Genomic DNA, 19346 nt, shown 5'->3' with positions numbered 1-19346 from the left:
TCTCCAGAACCAACAGCATTAGTACAATGTACATGTAAGAAACACTTTCATTTGCAGCATGTTGTATATGTGAAAATAAACAGACCACGCACGCTCAGGTACATGCACTTTTACATCCAAATTCCTAAATGTCAAATGATAGGGATCTAATCTTAGGTTTCATATATACAGTGCGTATCAAAAAAAAGTTTACACTTTGAAAAAATCCTGTAAAATTATACAATTGTAATATCCTGAAGATTTTTCCACATTTTAACGTTGGTACAGATCCATTTAAGCAAATGACGATATAACTATCGAAAAATATTTCCGCTTGAGTGAGCACCACTTACTTTTGAAAAGTTAGTGAAAAATGATTTGCGCAGAACTTTGAAATAGCTATGCGAATAAAAGTAAACCTTTATCATGAAGAACACGTAGAATTTAGCAAGTAAAATTTATTTGAAGATATCTTTGACCTCTTTTAACTTGTTTCCTTGCCCAATACACTTCAAAGAGTGCATTGCGCCCCGCCCCACTCCCCCACACACCAAGGCCATCAAGACGATATTTGATTTACACTAAGCTGTGATATACATAAAATGAATTAGGCTTGATTTTCATTTTGTTAATCATTGACAAGCTTGGGAAAAGTGTGGAGAAACAAGTCTTCAATGAAAAATTAAATGTCAACCCACTTTAAATAATAAAAACCTAGTGAAAAGGTGCTGGAGATATCTGATGTAAACTTTTGTTCAGATTCAGTTATGTCCTCAGATCCAGCTGGCACACTAAGGGTAAAAGTTGTGCTTACTAAGTGTTGACATTTCAATTTGGGTGGTAAATTTGATTAAAAATGCCTGAATGTATCTGCTTTATCTTAATTGACTAAAAGTGCAAGGGAAATGTAGGAAAAATGTATCGCAGGGTAAGTTTGATTTCGCCCTTTCCCCTTGACACTGCGTGAAAACGAGCATTTCTGCGCAAACAGATTTCTGCGAGCTTTACAAAACTGGACAGTGCTCACTCAAGTGTAACATTCTGTCAAAACTTTTACTTTCATTGGATATATGAGACCCAAACCCAAGATTATATGTGAAAAAATTACCCTCATTTTGTATATTTTTAATTTCCCAGGTCTTTTTCAAAGTGTAAACTTTTTTTTGATACGCACTGTATAATGGGGTTTTTTCCATTCATGTAATGGACAGAATACTCCTTGAGGTGAAAGATTAAATATTCTGTCTATTGCATTCATAACTACCATCTCACAAGTTATCATATACCAAGGGTAAATACAATTGATGTAGAAATAAAGAAATAAGAATAAATTTGAACAAAAACTAACATATTTGTAACAGACCAACGGGAAAATTGATTACTACATGTAGGTCTCCACCAAACTTTGTTAGGACAAGACTACGTGAAAAAAAGGAAATGAGGGGGAAAAGAAAAGCCAGTATAAAATGGAAGACCTATGTTCTGTAACTCTATCTTACCCCGGTTCCTTAACTGGGAAGAAAATATGACATCCCATTAGTGACATCCCAGCCCCCCCCCCCACTTTTGGCTCAGCCAACCCACTTTGAAAACCATGCCACAGCCCCTGTAAGTAGCTACGTAGTCATGGTCATACCTCAAATTTCTTAAAGACATTGTAGCCTGATGTAAAATGTACCCCAGCCTTTCCAGCATCAGCAGATTTGATGATCTTGGTAAGGTGCATCCATGTTGATTTAAACCATCTCCTGTATAACAATATCATTTGTTTGGATCATGCTACAGCAGTTTCAGTTCAAGTTTAACTATTTTTTTACTCTTAAAAGAATTACAACATAAAATTCATGACATAAATTTTGTCAAAAAACAATCAATAAAAATAAACGATAACATATAATAATTCCCGACCACCAACTTTTACATTTTGTATAGTCCCCAGGGAAATTAACAATTAATCCAGAGTCTCATTGTCATTTTTGTCTGCAAATTTTTAATGCCCAGGTACATACTTCCAAGAATTGATACTTGAATGTCAGGCCAAAATTACCTAGATGTGATAAAGCCAAAATAATTCATAAAGGCTTTGCTTTCACTACATGAAATCAATAACTTTAGGATGTTTGTAGGAACTAGTCCATTGAAAGTTAAAGTTTAAAACTCACTCGGACCCAAGTGGTTCTTCAGTCATCATGAGGAAATGTTTTCATATATTACCAATGTAAAAGACAAACTGAATATATTTTTAGATTTGATGTATCCAAGACTCATTTACAATACATAATAAGGGTAGGACCTCTCAGATAAGATTCCAAAGACTCACTGTATGTCTTCTTTTGGTGTGCCAGGAGCAAGATAAGGCTGAATGAAACCTGCTGCACCATCAGATGTTGTGTTTGGTGAAAACTCTGCAGCAATTATTGACACTTCGGCATTGGGACATAACAACTGTACATTATATGCCGTGGACACCCCAATAATACCAGCACCAATAACGCCTACTCTCACATTCTTCATAGTGCTATGTGATAGGAGAGACATTAATATTTCAACAACAAAAGAAATGCAATTATGCAAAAGATGAAGCAATAAAAAAAAATATTGAACATGGAATCGATAAATCCAATGTGATAACTATGGTAATAATAGCAAGTGGAGATTTGATACAAATTCTTTTTTCTTTACTCAAAATTTGATCAAACGTGTTTGCTTCCACCCTTTGGGCAGGAAGTAGCTTATCTGATATGCGTCGGGCTAGTGGGCAAACTACTGACAGGCGAGGGCGCAGCCCGCACGACCAGTAACTTGCCCACTATAGCCCGGCGCATATCAGATAGGCTAGGCAGGAAGAGGAATTATTTCAAATTCATAAAATGTCCTTTTCTGCGCATCATAATATTTTAAAAACAAGTCTCATAATCACAGCAAGTCAACTGAATTCGAGCTGATAGTTTTATTGCGTACACCAGAGGTTGAGGTCAACCAATGTAGATTAAAGCTTGTGTATAGTTTTGGTAAATCCACCAAAATGCACCTATCACTATTCCAATTCATTGCTAGCTAATATGAATGGATATGCCCTATAACAGTTATGATGTGGAGGATATGAAATGAAAATGTGTTTTACAGGATAAATTTTGCGATTTTACATGGAAATTTAACTTGATCGGGTCACCCGATCAAATTAAAATATCTGTGTGTTTTTGTCTTTCAATTAAATCCTATTCCAAATCATGGAATAGGCTGAAACTTTCAAGATATATGTTCTTTGTCTGTAACTTTTGGATATCTAATCACTAAATTTATAAGATAAGTGCTTGAATGCCCATTTTTTAAATTTAAAACAAGCATCGCCGAGAGAGGGCGCTATATATCCAAGATTTGAATATTTGAAATTTTTTCAGAGAAGTGCAGTCGGAAAAATATCTAACGGTCTCTACGCTTCAGTAAGACTGTCATATTAGATGATATTCGATTATCAATCAAATTATTGACCCTTTACCAAAGCTATACACAGGCTTTAACATCATTTCCGCCCAATGCCTTTTTTTGACACCTGATGAATATTTCTTCATGAAAAGAGATGTTGAAAACCTCTTTTAATTGCAGTCATGATAAAAGCGTATATCAAATACAATTTTTTGAGACATACATGTATGTCCAAGATATGTGATGCATGTATGTACATATTCAACCTATAATACAATGTTCAAGTGTTTTCTATACATTACACGCAAGAAAGCTCTGTATGTGGTTTGGTTTATTCTTTATCAAACTTATCTTTTCTTTTCTTTTTGTATTGTTTATGTCATTACTTAAGTTATCATTCTAATTCTATTTCCCACACGTAACGCTATTTCATTTTTTTATGTATGTGTTGATTTTTCTTAACTATTTTTTTGAAAATTATAAATGAGAGCCATATTCACATGTTATATATTGTTAAAGAAATGTCTATTTTGAAAGCACTTATCTGTTTATTTTATGTTGGGTGCCTGATTTTAAGACTTATTTTGTCTTCTTTGGCTCCCCCACAGTAATGTACATTTCTTTGTATTACTTTTGATCAACTCGGTTTACTTTCCTTTTTCAATTATGTTTGTTTCCTATTCTATACATATTTGTAATGTTTTTTACATTATTGTGGAAATAAATAATTTGATTTAATTTGATTTCTATAAACACATTTCATTTCTTTTTCCTTTAAAGGACAAGTCCACCAGAAAGTTATGACATTTGCTCAATTTCACAAAACAGTTATACGCACATCCTGGTCAGTATGCAAATGAGGCAACTTATGACATCATCCACTCACCATTTCTTTTGTTTATCATTATATGAAATATGATGTAGCTTCTATTAGCGATGTTACGAAATGCCGTTTTGAAAAACAATTCATAGATAATATTTAGTTTGTAAATAATAATTATTCTAATAAAAATTATTACAATCAATATTAAAAAAAAAAAGTTTTTACACATTTGCTCACTTAAAATGAACAAATGTTCTATGCATATAGAATCAGCCCTCCACTCTCACATATGCAAACTCACTCTCATGCATCTCACAGGTGCACACACACACCAGGGTTACCAGACGTCCCATATTTCCTGGGATCGTCCCGTATTTTGCTCCTTTGTCCCGGCCTCCCGACAAACCCTTTCCAGGATGCCTATTTGTTCCATATTTTAGAATATTCAACAAAACATACATAAAGTGATGAATTTTCATCCAATTACCAAGAGAAGACGAAACAGAGACAACAATAAAATTGAAAAATGTAAACTTTTGCGAGGTTCTGCAGTGATTTTCTTGCTAACCCAATACATTGCAAATGAAATGGCCTCCTGCCTGTGTGTGGCAAGCTACTAGCTTCACTTGTAGGATTGTAGCAGATTCTCAATGGTGCAAACAATCTCACATGATTAACAGTTTTTCCACCAAAATAATCACAAAATCGGAAAGAAATTTTTATGATTGTATTATGGATTCTAAGATTACTGATTTGGAGATCGTAATCCAAGGAACAAGTTATTGAGTTTTCATAACTAGATCTAGTTGTTTCCACTTTCATTTTGAGTCTTTGTTGTGATCCATGCGAACTTGAAATGGGATCGGAGAGATGCCTGCACGTATGAGGCCGTGATGTTTCATCTAATTTCAAGTTTGACAATGCTTCACTTTGATATTTTATTCATTTCTAAAACATTTCAATTTTTTAAAATTTCAAAAGTATCTTAAAAAAATGAATATCAATATTATTATGATTTTTGTTAGATGATTGGATTTTTTGTTTGCTTGAAGTTTAAACTCTTTTCCTTTTTCTTTCTTTTCTATCCTTCTTTTTCATCCTTCTATCCTTCCTGCTTGCCCTTTTTGTTCCATCTATCTTTATTTCCTATCTTCTTTCCCGATCCTTTCTCTCTGTTCATTTTTCTTACTTTCCTCCTTTTTTTAAATTTACTTTTATTTCCTTCATTCTATCTTTCCTTAATCTTTTCTTTGCTTCCTTCTCCCTTCCTCTGTTTCTTTTGGTTCTTTCTCTCCTTCCATTATTTTCTTCTTTTTTCATACTCTCCTCCCTTCATTCTTTCCTCCCTCTCTTTAATCCCTTTCTTTCATTTTTTCCTTCTAATTTTTGCCCTTTTCTTTCTTTTTTTCCCTCCCTCCCTTTCTTCTTTCCTTCCTGTTTTCTTCTTTGTTTCTTTATAGTTTCAAAGAAATGAAGGAAACATTTTTGTTTCTTTCCTCCTCCTTTTTTATTATTTTCTTTTTCCCTTTCTCTCCTTTGTTTTTTCTTTCACATATTTATTCATCTTCCCTTACTTTCTTATTCTTTCTTTCTACATGTATATTCATTTCAAAGAATGATGGAAACCTATTTTCTCTCCTTTATTCTTTCTTTCATCCTTTTATTCTTTCTTTATAATTTTTTCTTCTTTCCTTCATTTTCCCCTTAATATTCTTTCTTTCTTCTCAATTCATCTCTTTCTTTCGTCGCTTCTTTCTCTCCTTCATTCTTTTGTTCACCGTCCCTTCCAATTCTTTTCATTTTTTTCACAAGTCTAATTCTGTGTCACCTTCTGTAGGTGGTTTCAGACCACCTCGAAGTTCGCCAGTTCCAGGTATTCTCTGATCGGGAAATTTACCCCGATCAGAAAATACCAGGTATTTTGGTAATGTGAAAGCAAACTACGCGTAATCTCCCCGAAAGAAAATACCCGCTAAATAGTAGGTACTTGGCGAAATTACGAGAACTTTCGCGGGGATTTTTCCAAGGTCGCAGGTATTTTGGCGATGTGAAAGCAAATTACGGGAACTTTTAGCCCAGCGTGTCGTTGGGCGCCGGAGCTGTGGGTGGCTGCTGGGCTAGTGATTTTGAATCTCGTGCCTTGCCTGCTTATCAGACCATACTGCGCATGCTCGTAACTTCAGGAACTTATCCCGAAGGGTATGTTTCAGGGCGGTGTGAATGCAGGAATAATTAACAGGTATTTTTCAGCCTAAAAAAGTTCTCGTAATTTAACGGGGATTCTTGTGATCGAGGCGGTTTGAAACCACCTTGTGTTGATCTTTCTGGCTCGGTAGATCTTATCCGCTCGTGCAGCATGCTTTGTCGATTGTCCCGTGTGTCATTTTGTGAAATCTGGTCACCTGATCTGACACACACACACACCCTTCCAGAGCTAGGTTCAAATCATCCACCTTCATCACTACTCATGCACTCTCTTTAATACTTAACTACATAAATGCTGCATGTATACAAAACAAAATGACTACAGATCTACTCGACTCTCTAATGCTAATTATATAAATTATCATTATTTCAACAACTAAACTGAGCCGAGGCAGAGCTGCAAATGAATTTAAATATCAATTTTATTTTTAACAAGACACAACATCAACATACCATATGAAATTGTTGACATAACATACGGTCCTAGTGCAAGCAAAGAGTGAGATCCTTTCTTTTCAAGTTTTCATGTTGTTGTTCATGCATTTGGTTCGACTCCGCCTTGTCTTGAGCTCGGGCTCCTGCTTGACTTGTCTTGCGGGGGCGGCATTGGCGGCGCGCTGGCGGGAGAGCTCGGCGTTGGCAATGTCAGACTACCGGCGCGGCGTAGCGCGTAGAAAAAGTAAGGTAGATCTCTATCGACCTAAATTGCCAATTGGTACCAATTTTTTGTATGACTGAGGTAAATTAGAATATTGAAAATATTTTTTAAGTAACTCCTAAAATTTGATTTTTCTTCTATAAAACCTGCAGGTATGAAACTCACCTGGAATTTACCTTAATTTCGATGATTTTTCGACGGACGAGTACGAGCGAGTACATTAAACGTTCCTAAAATCTGGTCAGCTGATTGGTATTTAATTTGTATGGAATGCTGACGGTATAAAGATCAAATTATTTTGTTAAAATAGGTTTAAAATACTCATACAGGGACAGGGGGAACGATTTTTTGATAAGGGGTGCTTGGGGTTTGTTCAGAAAAAAATGACAAGCCACCCCCTCCCCCAAAAGTTATTACTCCTATCGAGCAAATATTCAGCTTTTTTTTTGCTCCCAACCCATGCATGCATGCAGGGCCATGAAAATATATGTTTCAACTCTTGTATCCTCTCGATGATCAGTGGTACCATGAAAGGAGTCCTCAGTAAACCGATAGATCGGGCAAACATTTTCTCACCAGAGCCGTTTTATAAAACTCGTATACAAATTTGCAATAACATTTAAAAGCCACTGACTGAAATCCTTCAACTATTTTGATTGGCTGATAGTAAACTTGCTACAAAAACTGTGTATTTGTTGATATAACAAGTCTTAAATTTATGAATGGGACACTTGGGAGCGAAAGAGAGAGCAAAAAATTTGACCTTGTCAAAATCTAGCACAAAATTAATTTTAAGAACTAATTCAGTGCTAGATTTTGACATTGTCTTGTTTCCCCATTTGTTTGATTTACAAACTAATTTTTAAAAAGTGCTTTGTATGAAACGTCCGCTTTATGGATAGGATCAACATTTTTAGCTCACGCTGCGCGCTCGATCGCATGCATTAGTTTGATTTCCCCGGGACCTATCCTTTTCGTATAAAAGTTTCTAAAAGTTTGGCCTATCCCTTTTCAGGTCTCAGTTGTCAAAACGTATCATCTATAGCGCTGCGCGCTCGTATTTTGATTGTGTTATAATATTTCTATAACAAAGTTAAAATTTATGTTGCATTCATAAATTGGGCAAAGAACCCGTGATGAAATCTGACAACGAAACCTGATCAAGACGATGACTAGGCCTCGTTATTTTTTTAGAAAATTGTTGATACGAAAAGCAATATTCAGTGGCGAAACTACGGAGGGGGCACGTGCCCCCCCCCCCCCCATCGGGCTGGCAAAAAAACGGAGAAAAGGAGAAAGGAAGAGAAATTAAGTTTAGTGCGAAAGAAGAATTATTGTTCATAATGTTAAAATATATTATATTATAATACTATTAAGAAACATTTTTTTCATAACATTATGAAAAATATAACTTTCTCAGGGCCTATATGTCTTTATTGTTCCTGGTGCTCGCATTGTTTGTTTAACGATACATATAATCCTGTTGTAACCTCCCGTTTTCGAGCAATTTCTCACACTTCGAGTTACTTGTTTTATGTAGTGACATATGCTTCTTTTTCATGACTACTTATAGAGATTGCCACATTTTAAGGTCTTAATATAAAACATTTCCTGTCCGTGCTTAAGTTCGCATTATAGTGGATTAGTACGGGGATATGTCTGCTCTTGAATTCCTAAAAGCAGTCCATAAAATGCCCCCTTTTCTGATCTGAATATCAGAAATTTTCAGCTGGCGCTTTGCGCTCGTATCATTTCGTTATATAGTGAAACACGGATGGTCTTAGTGAATTCATTCAAACATGCCTTAGAATGCCCCTCTTCAGTTCTGAATTTTCTTAATTTTCAGTTCCTCGCAATATTATATTGTAAGATGCGCATATGAAAATCATGATACCATTATGACTTCAAAAAGTGTTTTATGTGTTTAGATATAGCTGAATATAAAAAAATTTCAGCTCGCGCTTCGCGATCGCATTATTTGATAAGTGAGATCAGGGGCAGATCCAGCTTTCGCCAATAGGGGGGCCGAAAAATAATTTTTTTCTCGATTGGCCGCTATAATCTGATTTTTTTGTTGGTTGTTCAGGGGGTAGTCCTATAAAAAGACTGAAGTTTTAAGTATATGTTAGTTGTTATTGTTATAAACAAGATAAGGTATCTCATGTGGTTTTAATAAATATTGCGAGCGCGAAGCGCGAGCTAAAATTCTTTGATATTTTATGTCCTTAGAGCTGAAGATTCTGAGCAGTTTTTATAATCATGAACAAAGATAAGTATCCAAGTAAACAATGCGAGCGCGAAGCGCGAGCTGAAATTTTATTATAGTAACGTGAAAAGGGACTCAATTAGGACTGTTTTTAGTGATTAATGAAGAGGATACAAGTATCACCAATTAAATAATGAGTGCGAGCTCAAAATTTTTGATATTCCGACCTGAAAACTGGACAGTCTAAGCGCGTTTTTATTTAAATAAAGAACAAGCTGTGTGTCTCAAACAATTAAATGCGAGCGCGAAGCACGAGCTTATTTTTTTTTATATACTGACATGATAAACAGATAAAGGAGCATTTTGACAATTTTTTGAAAGAATTTCCAAAGAGGATAGGTATCTCACAAATCAAACAATGCGACCGCGCAGCGCAAGCCTGAAAACTTTGATATAACAATTTGTGTAAATCAAACAAAATAATAAAAGCTTGATGTGCGAGCTAAAACATTGTGAGCAAATTGATATAAGAACTGGATATATTAAGTGTCATTTAACCCTCTTAAATGGGATTCATTACACAGGCAATGCGAGCGCGAAGCGCGAGCGAATTTTTTTTTATATAAAGTCTATTCTCCGATTCTTCCCCTCACCATTTTCTTGTTTCCTTTCGGGGTCGGGCCGGCCGTTACGAGGCTGCATGTATTACATATCATGGTTATAATACCTCTTTCTTACTTTTCTATCTGTTTTTCGTAGTTTCTATCAAGTTAAAGAGTACACTTTTTCTGCAGGTTGTCAAAAAATAGGGGGGCCGGGGCCGGCTCGGCCCCCTCCTGGATCCGCGCCTGGAGATAAAATATCCGTTTAATGGCAATGTACATGCCTCTATGAGGTCAGTATACCTGGCAACTGAGTGCGATTCGCGCGCTCACTATATTGACTCAAGTTTTTTCTGCTGCCCCGCGGCCCCCGCCCCCCCCCCCCCCCATGCCGTGACCCACGGTACGCCACTGAAAATATCAATTGCACAATGCAGTGCATATAGCAATTTGAGTGAATGACCTTTTTGTACAATGCCTAGAGATTATTCACGGAGATCAACGAGGAAGTTTTGAAATCCAGGACGGTGATACGGATCATGCAAAGTGGTCTGTATATACCTGGGTCCCAATTACCAAGCCAATGAGGTAAAACGGACCTTCACTCAAAAATTCTCTGAGCTCCATTTTCAAGAAAACTATTAATTGGGATCAGAAGAAAATGAAAAAGGGCCTTTGTAGGTTTTACCCAATCCTATCCTGCGCGTTGCCCCAAACTTTGAAACTTTTTATATGACAGCGATATGACGAGCCAAAGTTAGGTAATCAGTTTCACCCCACTTTCCACTATATGGGCTGTAACTGCAGGTCCCTTTTCGATCTGGCTATATACCGTACTGTAGAATTAGTCGATTTGACAGTCTCATAGGCTCAATACACCAACCTAGAAATGTTCTTTCCGATGAAGTTTTTTTCTTGATTCGTGTTCCTATGGGGTCCTAGAACAAATTCAGCTTGGTTGCCAAAAGTTGCCGTTTGGGCAATTTTGCTAATTTGCATAAATCCAAAATGGCCGCCAGATGCCATCTTGAAAACCTAACTTTTGAACCCCTGTCCACAAAATGATGAGTAATGACTCGTTTTAGGGGTTTAGAGATGTGTAGAACTGATTTCTGTAATGATTTTTGCAATATAAGGTCATCTTCAGGTCAAATCCAAGATGGCCGCCATATGCCATCTTGAAAAATTGACTTTTGTTCCCCTTGCCCAAGAATGACGAGTAATACCTCTACATAGGGGTTTTGGGGTGTGCAGAATCCATTTCTGCTTTCTATTTTGCAATATAATGTCATCTTCAGGTCAAATCCAAGATGGCCGCCATATGACACCATCTTGAAATATTAACTTTTGAACCCTAATTTGCCCCAGAATCATGCATAATAACTCTATTCATCATTAGGTATGTTGATTCAATTCATGTAGTTATTTTGCACAAAGGATAATCTTCAGATCAAATCCAAGATGGCCGCCAACCGCCATCCTGAAAAATTACTTTCCGAGGCTGAGAGGTGTTAGAACTAATGTAAAGGGATTTCAGTAAGATACTAATTTCTTTTATTAATTCTCAAGTTTTTGTCCCAGAATCATGAATAATCCCTCTTTTCGTGAGTTATTTGGTATGTTTATTCAATTTCTGTTCATAATTTTGCAATGTAGGATCATCTCCAGGTCAAAATAATCCAACATGACCACTAAAACGCCATATTAAGAAAAAAAAACCTACTTCCGAGACTATTGAACCTTGAAGAAGTGCTGTCCCTAATAAGGTTGTTGTTATGTATTGGAGCTCATGTAAGGGGATTTCAGTGAGAATGATTCATTTCTTTTAATCACTCCATTTTTAGTTCGAGGTCAAGTCATGTCTAAGATGGTCAGATGGTTGATAGATTTCGTCATTAACCGCTTACTTTAGAATTAAACCATTCAAGGTTTGGGCTATGATTTCGGGAGTTTTGATCCCTTTCTTTTATTTCTGTGCAACCATACTTTTCCCGTGAAATGACTTTAAAGTATTATTTGAATTAAAAAGTGATTTCTCCATATTTGCTTTCAAAACAATTGATTTGATTATTAACTTCCTTTATAATTAATATTGGACTTTTCCTCCTGACAAGAGCCATTGACTTGGTCAGCAGGAGTGCACTCTTTAGCCTCCTGCAGAAGATAGGCTCCCCAAGACTGTTCCACGGTCAGGATTGTTCTCATTCGTGAAATGTTTTACGGAAACGATGTCGCCCCTGCCTCTCAAGAAGTGGGAGTACAAGACCTAGTCATACATAACAGCTGCCTGTCTTGTGCATGTAAGGGGTTTGGACCATCCATCAGACTTTGAGACAGTCAGAAATCCTGATAGACTCAAGACACCGACTGTCCTCCAGATATGTATATCAACAGCACACACTCGTCTGGTTATGGTGGACTCCTCACCTACCTTGGACCGACTATATGTCTCTTGTCCCCTTTCACAGGACAAGCATATAAGCATCAGGATTGTAAAATCTGTCACAGTCATGGCCAAGCTCCTGCACGGAAGTAAGTCCTGGAAAACGTACGCCGACCAAGAAAAGTGGCTAAACACCTTCCATGTCAGCTGCACGTTAAATGTCAGGACAAATTGAAAAATACAGAGGCCCTTCAGCGTACGTGCTGGCATCAAAAGCTTATTCTCGCTCCTTAGTCAAAGGCACCTCAGGTGGTTGGGGCATGTTTGCCGCATGAAACCTTGGCGAATCCCTTCTTGGATTCGCCAAGGTAAGGTAAGCTGTGTGATTGGTCTCACCCCATCGATAGATCACACCTCCGTTTTAAAGACACATGCAAATATGACATAAAACTTGCCGGCACAGACGCTAACACTTATGAAGGTGTAGATGATAGTCGCCATCCATTCTATGGAGAGCTACTAAGTACAGGGGTCAAGACGTCAGAAAATAATCGGAATGCTAAATTGGCAGACCAAAGGCCTAGGAGGAAGGCTAGGGCAGCATCTCTATATAAACGTGTCTCAGCGCCATCCTCCTTCATCTGTAAAAATTTGCTCTAGAGACTGCCACTCTAGAGTGGAGCTCTATAGTCACTCTCGAAAATGTAAGGCCTAGCGCTACACCATCGTCTTTTAAGGCGAACTGATGCCTACCAATCATTGGACACATTGATTTAGAAAAATAATATTGATAAAACACTTTCAAATTGAAATAAGACCCTAAAAGCCTCTTCAGTACAAAGGTATGAATGGACCTTAAAAAAATACACTCGAAATGGATAGCCCAAACCTAAAGAGGATTCATTCTAATTAGTATTAGTATTCTTACTGAAATCCCTTTACATTAGTTCTAACACGTATAAGCCTCGGACAGTAATTTTTCAAGATGGCGGTTGGCGGCCATCTTGGATTTGATCTGAAGATTATCTTTTGTGCAAAATAACTACATGAATTGAATCAACATACCTAATGACTCATGAATATAGAGTTATTATTCATGATTCTGGGGCAAAGGGTTCAACAATTGATATTTCAAGATGGCGTCATATGGCGGCCATCTTGGATTTGACCTGAAGATGACATTATATTGCAAAATAGAAAGCAGAAATGGATTCTGCACACCCCAAAACCCCTCAATAGAGGTATTACTCGTCATTCTGGGGCAAGGGGAACAAAAGTCAATTTTTCAAGATGGCATATGGCGGCCATCTTGGATTTGACCTAAAGATGACCTTATATTGCAAAAATGCTTACAGAAATCGGTTCTACACATCTCTAAACCCCTAAAACGAGTCATTACTCATCATTTTGTGGACAGGGGTTCAAAAGTTAGGTTTTCAAGATGGCATCTGGCGGCCATTTTGGATTTATGCAAATTAGCAAAATTGCCCAAACGGCAACTTTTGGCAACCAAGCTGAATTTGTTCTAGGACCCCATAGGAACACGAATCAAGAAAAAAACTTCATCGGAAAGAACATTTCTAGGTTCGGAAAATGTCAAATCGACTAAATGCATGGGGTTCCGGCATCGAAACTTTCTACTCGCGGTTGCATCTCGTGCAGGATCACAAACATTGCCCAGAATGTTCCATTTTCAGGACAAAATACATAAAATCTAAAAAAAAAAATATCTCACATAGCTAGGGCTTACACTGCTTTAGGTCTACCCCCTCAAAGAAACAAACAAAAATCAATTTTGAGCGGCTGATCGGGGGAAATAATTCCATAATGGGTGAAACCAAATTTAGGGCACCACGAGTAGTCTGTCGGCAAATTTATTTCATACGTGGCGGATCTAGTGGGCGGGATGAATGCCCCGGCCCTGCAAATCAGGAAAAGGGAGAATAAGGGAAAGGGATACAGGAGATTAAACAAAAACAGGGGAAAGGGAAATAAAAAAAAATGAAAGAGGGGATCTTTGCAAGATACAATAGCTTTTACGCTTAGTTTTCTTAGCATGCTTGATGAACACATTTAAGGGGAATTTTTTTTCTTAATTGGGTAAACAGGGGCACCTTTTTTTAGATTAAAAAAATGGGGGCATTGCCCTGCCGCCCCCACGAGGATCGCCACCCCGCCCTGTGCTGCATGTGCAATATATGCCAAGCTGTTTCGAACTAGGTGAACATTATAAGATTATCGTGTTTTTTTCTTTTTTCTAGCTCCCCTCTTTTTTTTGGGGGGGGGGTGGCCGGGTGCATGGGGGATGAAAAATGCACTTTGCCCCTTCTTTTGCCCGACCCTGCAGACTTTCGTTCAGTGGACTAAATGTATCTGATTCTGTAAATTGTTTTGTTGATCATCTCCCGCGCGGTGGGAACTTGGCAAAACAACTTTCAGTCACCGTCCAATTAAACTGGCGCACATAAAGACAAATTGGCCACTGGGGGCTTATATTTTCATGCAGTTGCTGCTTTATTAATTTGCTTTCTTTTTTTGGGGGGGGGGCCGGGGTACGTAATTTGATTATTGAAACAGTGAGTCATTATCTTTCAGTTTCAGTGAAAAAAGGTAAAAAAAAAAGTTCACAGGAAAGATGAGTCACCACCTCTCCTGTCCTGAATGATACGCTTTTACGCTTTTAATCATGAAGATCTGCTTTTCAAAGAAATTCAAGAGCAAGTTGATAAGAAATAAATAATTCTGACAAAAGATTGGTTTACTATATCAATTTGGTTTTGCAAATACCAAGCAAAATATAGCTAGTCATCATGTAATGTGGTCAAAATTTAGTCATCATATAATGTGGAGCGTTGTGGCCCAGGGGATTAGTCTTCGAACTTTGAAACAGAGGGTCGTGGGTTCGAATCCCAGCCATGGCATCATTTCCTTCGGCAATAAATAAGCCAGGGTAATAATATCCAATGAAGCGCATAAGGACGCTTTTGGCAGTGATATGCACTATAAGCATGTTGGTATTATGATTATTATTTAATATGTTTTATAATTTTGTTATGTTAATTGTGTCTCTTTCTATATACATTTAGTTCATTATTGTTATTATTTTTTTATGTGTTTGTTTATCTATTTATTCATCTATCTATATATCTATCTATCTATATATCTATCTATATCTATCTATCTATCTGTCTGTCTGTCTGTCTGTCCGTCCGTCCGTCCGTCTATCTCTCTCTCTCTCTCTCTATCTATTTATCTATCTATCTATCTATCTATTCATTTCTTTCTTTCTTTCTTTTATTCTTAATTAATTAATCTTAGTTGTTGTTTTTTTTGGGGGGGATGTGGGCCGGGGTGGGTTCCTATCTAGGGCTACGGTACCCTGGGCATTAACCCACAAAAAAGTGTGGCAGTGCCAGTGGAAGTTACCGGTACTTTATTTCCATTTTCGATTGGCAATATTACATACACTATACGGTACCAGGTATGATTGTACGTAAACTGCATTGACTGACTGTCAGTTTCTCTGGTAAAGTATTCTATATTTACCGTATTTCTGTTAGAATGATTATTTTTGCCATTGATTTCCTGACTAAGAAGTAAAAGCAGGTCCTCTGTATTATTTTCGTGGGACATTATTTTCTTGAAAGATAGAACCGGGCTTTTAAATACTCTACTGAAATGCCGCTGCGCTGAGCTTAGACTGTTGGATTTAGAATAGAAGTAGAAGTTATCGGTACCGTATACGGTACCGTACGGTACGCGTACCGTACCGGTGGCCTACCGTATCCGTACGGCGCCGTTTATAATATATAGTGACATACCTCCCGGTACTGTAGCCTATATATAGTCTGTACTACTACTAGGCCTGGCCGCCTTGCCTAGTGTAGCTTGGACTGGAGCGTCGGGCGCTAATGCAGTTTCACACCGGTCGAATCACGTCACAAATTATATTAAATTTAAAGAAAAATGACATTCAAATCACTATTTTAATTTACGATGGACATGGATGGATATTCATATTGTCGCTTCGGTGAAAAACAAAGAAAACAAGATGCAGTAGATCAAGAGAAGCCAAGTTCAAAGACCAGCTATGCGTGAGATTTTCTGTGAATCTGAGTGAGATCACAGACATTGTGTACAATGTATATGGGGATAGGCTGTGATACTAGTTGCGTGAGACAGAGATTTGAGGCCGAAATTGAGGGGATGAACAAGAGTCCAAAATGCTTGAGTCTCACGCATAATGCGTGAGACTTGGTAGCTCTGTAGATCTAGCCAGTAATTTTCCCCCGTCTTCATGATATTTTTTTTCTTTTTTTATTGATTTCTTGTTTAAAAATGAAATTAATATTATTTTGTAGGAATGTCGGAAATGATATGATGGGGGGACCTAAAGCTATGGCATGCACTTTGTTTACAAATGATAAAACTAGATGCCAATTTTAATATTTGAGCACATCATCTTTTACTAATTTTTGGTAAATATTCTAAAGATCCTTATTCCAAAAAGAAAATATTACGAACCTCACTATAATGAAAATCCGGCCGTGTTTTTCTAACACCTCTTGATTTCTATGCGCGATGAAGAAGGGGTCAAGGCTAAAGCTACGCACTCAATTTATCATGCAAATCAAAATAGTATTTCCTGTGCCATAATTTTTAAAGTATGCTCATATTATTACATGATAATACGAAATTAAAGCTAGTATTACCCCAGAATTCCAAAGAGCTGTGGGTTTTCTCTGCATTTAGAGATTTACTGCAGCCTATATGACCTTTTCGTCTCATAACCAGTTGGTCTTATACCCCTTTAATTAATTTTGCCCAATTAATACAGAGTCCAATGGGACCAAATGTTATAAGGACTGAATGACTTTTGGACCAACTGATTATTAGACAAAATGGTGAGCGGACGAAATGGCAGTGTGACTATGTGGATAAGGAAGAACTGACGATAGACCAAATAATAGTAGACGAGTTGGGGATTGGATGAATTGACATTAGACCAATTTAAAATAAACCCTCACAAAGTGCTCTGCGATGTTGCATGAAGTCACAAATTTCACAAGAAATTCTTAACAACACAAGTGGCCTTACCAAAAAATTCAAGTTAAGTCCTCTCTTTATTTTCTGTATACAGGGGGATTGGATATGCCAAGAAAACACCATGGCAATGAATGCAGTGAATGCAGAGCTGAAGCAAGCCAGGAAAAAATTAGAGGAGGCGCTTGGTGATAACCTTCCTGCTTACTGGATGGTGATGAAACAGTGGTATCGTCAGAAAGTAGACAAAGATGAATTTGACAATGAAGCCATACGATTGCTGACAGAGAGGAATGTCCACCTGCATAATGAGTTTATGGTTGCTATCTTTACAAAGTGCCAAACTGCCAACTTCATCCTAGACTCCAATGCAGGTAAAGGAGCAACTTCCGCTGTTACGCCACCAACTCCAGCACCAAGCAAAGTGGCGAAGAAGACAAAGAGCACCAAGAAGAAGAAAGCTGTTGTGAGAGCCACTTTTGAGAATCGCTTCATGCCCAGTGATCCTATGCAGTATCTACCAATCGAAGTGTCGAAGCCTGTAGCCAACGATAAAGTTGATTTCTGTACCAAGGCAGCTTGCCTACCAGATGCTGAAATGCTTCATGGAAGAGTGTTTGTGACGACCTGGGAATGGGGCCTGGAGGGTGTCACAGATTCCACTGTTCCTCTTATCCTCCATGCTATCCAACACACCCTCAAAAGTATTATCAGTGCAATGCTTTCAAGACAGTCTGCCTACGAGATCCGGGATGGGTGCTTCAAGCATGCCAATGGTCAATATTTCACTGAAACAACGCCGCAAGCAAGAGAAAGAGAAAACAAGGCTGATGTCCAGTCTTCTACGGACTCGCCAAGCTCTAATATCGTAAGTAAGCTCGGAGTGGATGAAGTCGAGCAGAAGGCCGTTTATAGACTCGCTACCGGTGGCATGGCCCCCATGAACAAGACGCTAACATTAGAAGATTTACTGGATGCCATGCTGGTCAATGGTAGACTGCTGGCCTCTCATACTGTTTCTTCATTAGCAATAGAAAGGGTTCTGTGTAGTCTTTGGCATCCCGATCAATATCAACTTGACCAGGATGAGAAATTCAGGCAACAACTTGCAAAACCGTTTTCCATGGACAGACGGTAGCATTGAGCAACCAACAATTGTTTTGTTTTGGAGATAACTTGAACTAGAAAGATTATATAGAATTCAGTGAAAATTTGAATTCAGTTTTGTCTCACTGAACTTGTATAGTGGGATGATTGGGATCACTGGAATGAGATGTAGGAGTGAGATACTGGAGTCCATATATTACAAATATGTAATCCTAAGACATCTCTTGAATGCAGATTTAGAAGTGAGTTAAATTTTCAGGTCACTTGTTACATGTATAGCTGCCTGAATGGATCGCCACATGCTCAGAAAATGAAACGCTGAGACTACATGAACATGAAGTGTGAACATAACATTCTATCTCTGTCTTATCTTTCCAAAGCTTCTTTTCAGAAAGGCAACTACATGTACATCCAAACTGCCTCTGAAATCATAAGTATGTCTGATCACCTCCACCAACAGCTATTATATTGTATTTGTGTATTTTCTTGGGTTAGGGCCAAGTCATGCCAGAAATTTTTCACGTCTCTTGTCTACGAAATAATGCTTTGAGTAGGCAATATTACTGGTAACTATGAAGCTCATCAAGCAAATCTTTGCCAGAAATTTTTCAAAAGATACTTGGTCCCTCAGCATGAACTTCGCTATTGTGCTTGTTTAATAAAGCCATTTGTACATGTAAGTTTCAAATGGCTTAATGCATGATCGTTGACCCTTTCTACTAAATGCTGCATCCCAATGTAGCAAACCTTACATATGAATGCATAAAGTCGTTCATAACTTTATGAACATGAACAGCTTTATGGAACAGTATCACCTGGGACGGCTGATTCAGTCTTATCTTGGATGTCATGAAATGCTAATTCTGATATAATTTATGAAAAGGTAATTCTGTTGCCTCTTCCTGGGTGTTCAA

General features: G+C 37.7%; 2 protein-coding genes across 5 annotated transcripts in view; one reads left to right on the top strand and one right to left on the bottom strand.

Moving 5' to 3' along the window:
• LOC121407246 (D-aspartate oxidase-like) overlaps positions 1-7311 on the bottom strand; it is a 30624-nt gene extending 23313 nt beyond the window's left edge. For 3 of the 4 annotated variants that reach the window (XM_041598221.1, XM_041598219.1, XM_041598217.1), the window contains exons 1-3: positions 7257-7300; positions 2300-2497; positions 1616-1727 (exon numbers count right to left, since the gene is read on the bottom strand). In XM_041598221.1, the coding sequence (XP_041454155.1) occupies positions 1616-1727; positions 2300-2493 (306 nt within the window). In that variant the 5' untranslated portion in view covers positions 2494-2497; positions 7257-7300. Of the gene's footprint in view, positions 1-1615; positions 1728-2299; positions 2498-7256 lie in introns of all 4 variants that reach the window. The other variant, XM_041598220.1, reaches the window with a different exon arrangement.
• Positions 7312-15752: 8441 nt separating this feature from the next.
• Positions 15753-18966, top strand: LOC121407245 (transcriptional adapter 1-like). Its single transcript, XM_041598216.1, has 2 exons — positions 15753-15808; positions 17423-18966. The coding sequence occupies exon 2, from the start codon at positions 17450-17452 to the stop codon at positions 18461-18463; it is 1014 nt and encodes a 337-aa protein (XP_041454150.1). The 5' UTR covers positions 15753-15808; positions 17423-17449; the 3' UTR covers positions 18464-18966.
• Positions 18967-19346: the final 380 nt, after the last annotated feature.

Source organism: Lytechinus variegatus, chromosome 2 (genome assembly GCF_018143015.1).
Source record: "Lytechinus variegatus isolate NC3 chromosome 2, Lvar_3.0, whole genome shotgun sequence".
Lineage (NCBI taxonomy): Eukaryota > Metazoa > Echinodermata > Echinoidea > Temnopleuroida > Toxopneustidae > Lytechinus > Lytechinus variegatus.
This window is presented reverse-complemented; position numbering and strand designations above follow the sequence as displayed.

Coding starts and splice junctions, on each gene's coding strand:
- LOC121407245 (XM_041598216.1), top strand. CDS start 17,450: ATGGCAATGAATGCAGTGAATGCAGAGCTGAAGCAAGCCAGGAAAAAA.